The following is a 10,773-nucleotide window of genomic DNA, read 5'->3' as shown; positions in this document are numbered from 1 at the left end:
CTCATTTTATGAGGCCAACATTACCCTGATACCAAAACCTGGAAAGGACAACCCCCAAAAAAGAGAACTACAGACCAATATATCTGATGAATACAGATGCAAAAATCCTAAACAAGATTCTAGGAAATCGAATGCAACAATGCATTAAAAAGATTATTCATCTCGACCAAGTGGAGTTCAGCCCCGGGGCACAAGGATGGTTCAACATCCACAAATCCATCAATGTGATACATCACATAAACAAATAAAGGACAAAAATCATATGATTATATCAATTGATGCAGAAAACCATTTGACAAGATACAACATCCATTTATAATTAAAACACTGAATAAAATAGGTATAGAAGGAAAATATCTTAACATAATAAAGGCCATATATGACAAACCCTCAGTTAATCGTGAAAAACTGAAGCCCTTTGCTCTACGTTCAGGAACACGACAGGGATGTCCACTATCACCTCTGCTTTTCAACATAGTGTTGGAAGTCCTTGCCAGAGCAATCAGGCAAGAGAAAGAAAAAAAAGGCATCCAAATTGGGAATGAAGAAGTTAAATTGTCACTCTTTGCACATTACATGATGCTATATATAGAAACCCTAAACACTCCACAAAAAAGCTATTAGAAACAATCAACAAATGCAGTAAAGTTGCAGGCTTCAAATTCAACGTACAAAAGTCTATTGCATTCCTATATACTAACAATGAACTCTCAGAAAAAGAAATTTTAAAAAATTCCTTTTGCAATTGCAGCAAAAATAATAAAATACCTAGGAATAAACTTAACCAAGGATGTGAAAGACCTATATGTTGAAAACTACAAGACATTTTTAAAAGAAATTGAAGAAGATACAAAGAAATGGAAAGACATTCCGTGCTTATGGATTGGAAGAATCAACATAGTTAAAATGGCCATATTACCCAAAGCAATATACAGATTTAATGCAATCCCCATCAAAACCCCAATGGCATTTTTTAAAGAAATAGTACAAAAAATCATCAGATTTGTTTGGAACCACAAAAGACCCCGAATAGTCAAAGCAATCTTAAGAAAAAAGAACAATGCCGGAGGTATCACACTCCCTGACTTTAGCTTGTACTACAGGGTTACAATAATCAAAACAGCATGGTATTGGCAGAAAAAACAGACACACAGACCAATGGAATAGAATTGAGAACCCAGAAATAAAACCACATAAATATGGACAGATAATTTTTGACAAAGAAGCAAAAAACATACAATGGAGAAAAGACAGCCTCTTCAACAAATGATGCTGGCAGAACTGGAAAGCCACATGCAAAGGAATGAAACTGGACTGTTATTTGTCACCATGTACCAAAATTAATTCAAAATGGATCGAAGACTTAAGCATAAGACCTGAAACAATAAACTGCATAGAAGAAAACATAGGTACTAATCTTATGGACCTTTGGTTCAAGGAGCATTTTATGAATTTGACTCCAAAGGCTAGGCAAGTAAAAACTAATATAAATGAATGGGACTATATCAAACTTAAAAGTTTCTGCACAGCAAAAGAAACCATCGACAAAATAAAGAGGCAACCAACTGAATGGGAGAAGATTTTTGCAAACAGTGCCTCCGATAAGGGGCTAATATCCAAAATATAGAAGGAACTCATGCAATTCAACAACAGAAAAACAAACAACCCAATTGAAAAATGGGCAGAGGACCTGAAGAGACTTTTCTCCAAAGAGGACATACAAATGGCAAATAGACATATGAAAAAATGCTCAACATCACTAATCATCAGAGAAATGCAAATAAAAACCACAATGAGATATTACCTCACCCCAATCAGAATGGCTATCATCAACAAGACAGATAGTAACAAGTGTTGGAGAGGCTGTGGAGAAAAAGGGACCCTCATACACTGTTGGTGGGAATGCAAACTGGTGCAGCCGCTATGGAAGGCAGTATGGAGGTTCCTCAAAAAAATGACAAATAGAATTGCCATATGACCCAGCAATCCCTCTCCTGGGTATCTACCAAAAAAATCTAAAATCATTTATTCATAAAGACACATGTGCTCCAATGTTCATTGCAGCTTTATTTACAGTGGCAAGACATGGAAACAACCAAAATGTCCTTCGATAGATAAATGGGTAAAGAAGTTGTGGAATGGAATACTATTTGGCGGTAAGAAAAGATGGTATAGGACCATTGTGACAACATGGATGGATCTTGAGAGTGTAATGCTAAGTGAAATAAGTCAGACAGAAAAAGCAGAGAACCATATGATTTCACTGATATGTGGTATATAAACCAAAAGCAAAAAAAGAACAAGACAAACAAATGAGAAACAAAAAGTCATAGATACAGACAATAGTTTAGTGGTTACCAGAGGGTAAGGGGCGAGAGGGGTGGGAGATGAGGGTAAAGGGGATCAAATATATGGTGATGGAAGGAGACCTGACTCTGAGTGGTGAACACACAATGGGATTTATAGATGATGTAATACAGAATTATACACCTGAAATCTATGTAACTACAGAATTATACACCTGAAATCTATGTAACTTGACTAACAATTGTCACCCCAATAAACTTTAATAAAAAAAAAGAGAGAGAAGCAGAGAGAGAGAGAGAGAGGGAGAGAGAGAGAGAGAGAGAGATTTCAAGGATGTGTAATCAGAAAACTATGACCAGCCACTCGAAATAAAAACTCATTATTTTTTGCCAGTTTCTGGACCTAAGCCAGTTTTCAGGCCTGGAATCTAAGTGCATGAGAGGCGTGGTTCCTAGATACAAAAATCATGCAACACTGTGGTGAGGACATTTGATAATGAGTTCTGAATGCTTTCCAAAGGGATATATGGCCTTTTACTTTCGTATTCATATCTTGGAATAGAGGAATGTCCAAACATTTGAGGACTGACAGAGTCCAAATTAATATTGACACTGGAGGATCCACAGCATTTTGTGGATTTCTGTTGAGTGAGTGTGGATGGCTACTAAGTAGTATGTTAAGTCTGTAATCAAGTCTGGTTCAGAGTACATTCAGTAGGTCTACAGAGCCCCTGGTGGAAATATTCTGATTGTCAAATGTACAATTGAAATAGATACCACCTAAGTAGTATTAGCTTCAGTAGATTACATAACCACTTAGTGTCTCAAATCCTCATTTATAATGGGGATTAAAATTTTACTCTATGTTGAGAGTTTAGTGAAATTACATGGAAAGAAGAGTTCAGCATAGAGTAAATGTTCATTTAAAGTTAGTTATTATGGTGTCAGATAGATCCTGGACTTACTGGGGTGATGACTTCATAAGGTATGTAAATATCTAATCACTATGTTGTACACCTGAAACTAAGATAATATTGTATGTCAACTGTAATTGAAAAATAAAATTAAAAACAAAAATGGATATATTCAATAAAAGGTCAAAACCCTAAAAAAAAAAAAAAAAATACCAGTAGCTTAGACTATAATAATTCAAGTTTATTCTAAGTTTCTCTCCATCACAAGTTCAGAGTGCATAAAACATAAGCTAAGCTTCAAAAGGACTCATCACATCTAAGTTGAAGTGAAATAAATAATAGGAATATGCCCTTAAGATCATCTAAGTATATTTTTCTTTATGCTTACACCTTTTTAGATACTTCGTCCATGATTATCTTTGTTGAAATGAAGATTTTTACCGAGGAAATGTTTGCTTTTCTAGATATTGAAATGTAAAATACGCAAGAAGGATGGAAATAGGAAGAGATGCCCATCTCAGAAGGAATCAAATGTAAAGAGAATAAGAGTTATGATGAATTATAAGAAGAAGAAAACACCACATAACTTTAGATGTATGACTAAAACTCAAAGAATTTAAAGCAGATGAGAGAACTGAAGAAAAAAAATGCCTTTTTACTACAAGCTACATGTAGAGAAAAGAAAATATGGCTGTATACTTTACCCTTGTTGACAGGGTTTAATGTAAAAGGATATTTTATGTAACTATTTCAATCTTAAACTTACTTCATTTCAAAATAGGTATTTTATACACTCTAGATTGAATGAAAATAACAAAGTAATTTTAAACCATTCATTTTTATTCACTTTCCAACCTGCAGTCCACATCTTGGGGTTTCCTTTCATTTCCCTGTTCACAAAGCTACTTCCAATGACTACCGTTTTCTAAAGTTTATACTTCCAGAAGTCCCTAGCCTAGGATAGCTAGGGACTTCACTACAACTGTGGCAGGGGCCCTTCTTTTAGTTCTACATGGATGACACCTTCTATTTAAATAGTAAAAACCTGTTCTTTCTTGATATTAGACAAAGCTTCAGAAACAGAACCCAGATCTATAGGCTTTTCATATTTTGGTTCACTTTCTGAAGTCACTGATTCTAATTTTACCACCAGGATGTCTGTCATCTGGGGAGATTTTCAGTAGACACATTCTCTACCAGAGAATGGGTTTGTTCAGATGGTGAAGGCTGAACTTCATAAGGGCTATCTTATGTAGAGATTTGTGGAATAGAGGCCTCTTCATATGGTGGAGGCTGTTTGTCATCAAGGACCATTACTGAAGTAGGTTCTTCAGATGACGGAGACTGAATTTCAGGTGGGGCCTCTTCTTCAGGGGCCTCCTCAGCTGGTAAAGAATGAACTTCAACTGGGGCCTCTTCTTCAGGGGCCTCCTCAGCTGGTAAAGAATGAACTTCAACTGGGGCCTCTTCTTCAGGGGCCTCCTCAGCTGGTAAAGAATGAACTTCAACTGGGGCCTCTTCTTCAGGGGCCTCCTCAGCTGGTAAAGAATGAACTTCAACTGGGGCCTCTTCTTCAGGGGCCTCCTCAGCTGGTAAAGAATGAACTTCAACTGGGGCCTCTTCTTCAGGGACCCCCTCAGCTGGTAAAGAATGAACTTCAACTGGGGCCTCTTCAGGGACCCCCTCAGCTGGTAGAGAATGAACTTCAACTGGGGCCTCTTCTTCAGGGGCCCCCTCAGCTGGTAAAGAATGAACTTCAGGTGGGGCCTCTTCTTCAGGGGCCTCCTCTACTGGTAAAGAATGAACTTCAACTGGGGCCTCTTCTTCAGGGGCCTCCTCTGCTGGTAAAGAATGAACTTCAGGTGGGGCCTCTTCTTCAGGGGCCTCCTCTACTGGTAAAGAATGAACTTCAACTGGGGCCTCTTCTTCAGGGGCCCCCTCAGCTGGTAAAGAATGAACTTCAAGTGGGGCCTCTTCTTCAGGGGTCTCCTCAGCTGGTAAAGAATGAACTTCAGGTGGGGCCTCTTCTTCAGGGGTCTCCTCTGCTGGTAAAGAATGAACTTCAGGTGGGGCCTCTTCTTCAGGGGCCTCGTCAACTGGTAGAAAATGAACTTCAACTGGGGCCTCTTCTTCAGGGGCCCCCTCAGCTGGTAAAGAATGAACTTCAAGTGGGGCCTCTTCTTCAGGGGTCTCCTCAGCTGGTAAAGAATGAACTTCAGGTGGGGCCTCTTCTTCAGGGGCTTCCTCAGCTGGTAGAGAATGAACTTCAACTGGGGCCTCTTCTTCAGGGGCCTCGTCAACTGGTAGAAAATGAACTTCAACTGGGGCCTCTTCTTCAGGGGCTTCCTCAGCTGGTAAAGAATGAACTTCAGGTGCGGTCTCTTCTTCAGGGGCTTCCTCAGCTGGTGGAGACAGAAGTTCAGCTAATGCCCCTTCTGCAGACACCTCCTCAGCTGGAGGAGGCTGTACTTCAGCTGGAGCCTCTTCCTCAGAGGCTTCCTCCATTTCTGGAGGCTGAACTTTGATAGGGGCCTCTCCCGCCATGGTCTTTTTATCTGGGAGAGGCTGAAGTTCAGCAGAGGCCTCCTCTGAAGGAGCTTCCACAGGTGGTGGAGATTGCAGTTCTGTGGCCTCTTGTGCAGGAGCCTGTTCAGCTGACGGAGGCTTAACTTCAGCAGAAGGCTCTTCTGGAAGGGCCTCTTCAGCAGGGGTAGGTTCTACATTAGCAAAGGCTTCTTCTTCAGGTGACTCTTCAGCTGGCAGAGACTGAACTTCAGCTGGGGCCTCCTCTCCAGGAGGCTCTTCAGCTGCTGTAGGCTGAACTTCAGCAGAAGGCTTTTCTGAGGGAAACTCTTCAGCAGGGAGAGGCTCTATTCTAGCAGGGGCCTCTTCTGCATAATCCTCCTCAGCTAGTTCATCAGGGGCCTCTTCTGCCCTGGAAGGCTGTACTTCAACTGGAACATCTTGCTCATCTAAAAGTACTGGAGTCATTTTTCTCATTTGTTGACTAAATGAAGATCGGCTGATACTTTTCTGCCTAATTTCTTCTTTGCTGCTTGTTGTGGGTTGAAATTCAGGATGCTCACTAACGAAAATCTTCCCTGAGGATTCACCTTTCTGCACACCCTCCTTTGACTTTGAAAAAGAACTACTTGGCTTTCCAGTAGCCACTATTTCTGATTCACTAAAGTAAGTCTGCTGTTCCTTGTCCACCTTTTGTTGCGGACAAGGAATGATAACCACTGTCCAGTCTCCAATGCAACTGGTCTGCTGAGATCTGTCTCTCTTGAGTTGAATTGAGTATCTGCTTGGTGGAATTTCTACTTCCTGAACACTCTCTGGAAACTCAGGGGCTGCTTCCCTAACAGCAGCTGGCTTTTCTTCAGGTGCCATCGTTGCACCAACTGACCTGATTTCTTCTTTTTTCTCTTCTTCAGTAGTGTCTGTCAGTATAGATTTATCATTCACATCTTGTACACGTTCTCTCTTTGTCCAAGTTTGCTGAAGCTGAGAAGGTATTTTAAAAGACTCATAGTTGACTTTGCTTCCAGGAATATTACTGATACTAATGGTAGCTTTGGGGCTAGACGACTGTGGTATGGGCAAATGTTTCTTTTTGTCTGTCACTTCAGTCTGCTGGGATTTGTCTACCATTGGTTGGCTGGTTCTTCTTCTCTTTCGAATTTCTTGCCTCCCTGCTGAGATAGGCTGATCAGGTTCATCACTGTCTTCCATCTCAAAAACTGGTGAATTTCAAATTTATTAATCATCAGGATCAGAAATGTACCAGCTGATTAAGCCTTTACCTTCCTTCATTAAGTGTTGTTCTGTTGAGCTCCCTCAGAAAAACAGTAATTCATACCTGACTGCATTCTGTATTATACTCTTATTGGGCCCCACCTTACTCAGTAAGCATCTTTCTTGTTTAGTCTCTGGTATAACTAAATCTCACTTCTAGAAGTTTCTTTCAAGGGTCTATGACATCACAGCCAATTCTAACTACAATGTTCCATCAGTGGTGTCTCCAGTACTTTTTTTAACTTGGTAAACACTCGTGGACAATGGCTGAAAGTGAGGTATCTACTCTTTGAAACATGAAGTTGAAAAGAGAATTTGTCTATCAGAGAAACATCAAGTAAACTCTGGTAATGCTACTTTCTAATAGTTAAAGTTGATGTTTTTGAACTTTTAATTCTGTTCTTTTCATCCTACTGTCAAAGACAGTTGTATTGCAGAACACAGAATGTCATAGCCTATTTTCAATTGTTGGAAAAAACAACTGCTAACATATGTGTGGCAATGTTTTATCAATGTATGTTTATGTGATTTGAAAGAAAGTGAGTATTGTTTGAAAAACTGGAGTTCTGAGGTGTGTATCCATGTTAGGTCCTCTCTTGTGTACTTAGCACTCAGTAACCACAAGAGACTACTATCTGTCTGTCTGTCTGTCTATCTATCACAGGTATCTATCACATGTTTGCCATGCTAGATATTTTATTTTCAACTATTTCAGAAAACAGTTCTATTCAAAGTTTGACAAATAAAAGAATGTTAAGTCTGAAGATACATCAAGTGAAATAAAATGCATTTTTTATATAGTCACTATATACTCTACTGAATAACTACATGGGAATGAATTCCCCAATGAAAATAAAAACATTAAATTGAAGCTTTGAAAAATAGGAACCCCATTAAGCAAATTATAAATGGCACTATATTAGATTTGGAATACAAATAAAACTTTAACTTATACATGACACAAAAGTTTTACTAGAAAGATGGAGATTGGTCAAAAGATATGCAAAAAACATATTCCTTTAGTACAAGGAAAGTTAAAGAGGAGAAAGCAGATTTTAAGAATACAGTATAGTTATAAGAGAAAAAATAATATACATATCTAAACAATCACTATGACTTCATTAACCTGGGGATAGTTTTAAAATGTTTTATGCTACATTGCCCCTAGGATATAAAAATGTCATTGAATAATTCCCCATGTTTGACATGCATTGGTCATAACTGTAGCTAAGTCATCTTAGCCAAATAAATGAGCACTTTCCACATTCTTTGACCCAGCCCCTAAAACAGCCTCTGTCTCTTGGCAGGGATCAGAGAATGTCTGTTGAGTAAAATTAGAGGCATATGATTAGAAATCGTGCTGCTTGTCCTACATTTCAACTTGTTCTGCTATCATTTTGTTTGTTCTGCTGCACTGTGTTATTCTAAGATTTAATAAAATGAAGTAAAACAATAGTCATTTTACACATGAATTGACATAGGATTTAATAATACCTTCTGCAGTTTGAAAACTGGACTGTATATCAACCTCTTTGTGATGTTCCTCTCAATTGCATCTGTTAAATATTCCATGTCTATTTTATAATTAAATTTCTGACATTTTATGTACTACCTTCCAAGTCTATTTGGGTAAATTCACAAGAAATAAGTGTCAAAAACAACATTGCGCTAATTGGGTTAATAAAACATTGCATGTATTGGATTAATTTTGCTGTCTTAACTTAAATAAAATTTTACCAAATTTTTCTATAGACATAAATTTAAATTTTCAATTTCAGTTAAATTAAATTAGCAATTTCCCATTTTTCGATATTTATATGTTTTCTTCCAGGAAATAATAAAAAACTTGTTCTTTACACCCCAAGCTATCATAGTAAACTGCCTTTTACACTAGCTTATTCATAAAAGCAAATTAGTATGCCTAAATAATCAATTAAAATTTACTTAGATTCCAAATAGAATTATGAAGGATTTCTTGTAGCAGTTTCTCATATTTCTTAACATCCACAAATGCTCCTTTTGCCCTGATGATCTACCTAACCAGCTAATCATTATTCAAGCTATGCTAACAATTGAGGCTTTGGTACTTTCCCATTTATTCTGCAATCTCCCATAATTCATTTCACTCCACTTCACTTGTTTCACATCTGTTATGGGTTGAATTGTGTATCCCCAGTACCTGTAATGGTGACCTTATTTAGAAGCAGAGTCTTTGTGAATGTAATCAGGTTAAAATGGTATCCTTATTAAAAAAAAAAAAAAAGAAAAAGAAAAAGAAAATTTGAACACAAAATGACACAGAGGGAAGATGGCCAGGTAAAGCTGAGGGCAGAGACTGGAGTGATGCTGCCATAAAACAAAGAACACCAGAAGCTGTGAGAAGCAATGAAGGATCCTCCCCAAGAGCGACTACGGCCCTGCCAACACCTAGATTTGGGACGTCAAGCCTCTAGAACTGTGAGAGAATAAATTTCTGTTGTTTTAACCCTGTTTGTGGTATGGCAAACCTAGCAAACTAACACATCTTTTCAGAGCCTCCTATGTTTTACTCCTATCTGGAATGTTGCGCTTTTGACTCTTCCTCACTCTTTAGGGCTAGTTTCTTTATCTCTGACTCAGGATTAGCACTTAGTTTTGTACAATATTGGGCTCATTTCTAAAATCATAAAACCAGAGGGATTTACTGAAAGGCCTCGACCTGATAATTTGCATTTAATTTTACCAAAAGCAAATGTGCTGAAAGGTACTTAATTTTATTGATAATTTTAATGACTGTGAAACCTATGATTTAGAGATGGCAGAGCTGTTTCAAATCAATATAGACCAAATATCTAAACTGACCTATATTTCTTTGTTCTTAATTAAGTATATCTGATAAGATGAAGTGAACATATATGCACTATTAAATATACCAACTACAAAGGCAATAGTAATTTTAGTAAGAGAAATTTCAGTGAAAGGGTGGAGACAATAGCCATAAAATTCTGAAATTTCTGTGACTTAAAAATAAACAAAATTAAAATGCAATAAAAATTAGAAAAAATAAGTACAAAATATTACATAGATAATTAATAAACTAAAAGATCTTAGAAAACAATATAAATATAAAACAATAGAAAAATTAAGAAAGGACAAAAATAGAAAATTTATAGAAGAAAATAAGTGACCAATAAATATATAAAAGATCAAATTCACACCAAAATTAAAAATTAAAATAATACCAATATAAAATTAGCAAAGATTTATTTTAAAGATAATACCTTATCCCCAAGAAACGGAAAGCATTATTAAACAAATGTTCTCCAACATTACTGACAAGACTTTGAATTGATACAATCATTTCCCTCTGACCTTTACCCTTATCTACCATCCCTCTCCCCCCTTACCCTCTGGTAACCACTAAACTGTTGTCTGTATCTATGAGTTTTTGTTTCTTAGTCTTTTTCAGTTTCATATCCCACATATCAGTGAGGTCATATGGTTCTCAATTCTTTTTGACTGACTTATTTTCCTTAGCATAATAATCTCAAAATCCATCTATGCTGTTGCTAATGGAAGTATTTTATCTTTTCTTATGGTCGAGTAGTATTCCATTGTGTATATATACAGCATATTCTTTATCCAATCATCTATTGAAGGAACTTTGGTTGTTTCCATGTCTTGCCCACCATAAATAAAGCTGCAGTGAACATCAGAGTATATAGATATATATATCTATATATAGATAGATAGATAGATAGATATATCTATATACT

At 37.3% G+C, this 10,773-nt stretch overlaps 1 protein-coding gene across 1 annotated transcript; it reads right to left on the bottom strand.

Moving 5' to 3' along the window:
• Positions 1 to 4,238: 4,238 nt before the first annotated feature.
• FSCB (fibrous sheath CABYR binding protein) lies at positions 4,239 to 7,000 on the bottom strand. Its single transcript, XM_074326734.2, is given in 3 exon segments — positions 4,239 to 4,399; positions 4,402 to 5,767; positions 5,891 to 7,000. Coding segments are annotated over 3 exon segments (2,580 nt in total). The 5' UTR covers positions 6,956 to 7,000; the 3' UTR covers positions 4,239 to 4,250.
• Between the last annotated feature and the right edge of the window lie 3,773 nt (positions 7,001 to 10,773).

This window comes from Rhinolophus sinicus, chromosome 3 (assembly GCF_057876585.1).
Source record: "Rhinolophus sinicus isolate RSI-liver-muscle chromosome 3, RSI-T2T, whole genome shotgun sequence".
Classification (NCBI taxonomy): Eukaryota; Metazoa; Chordata; class Mammalia; order Chiroptera; family Rhinolophidae; genus Rhinolophus; species Rhinolophus sinicus.
This window is presented reverse-complemented; position numbering and strand designations above follow the sequence as displayed.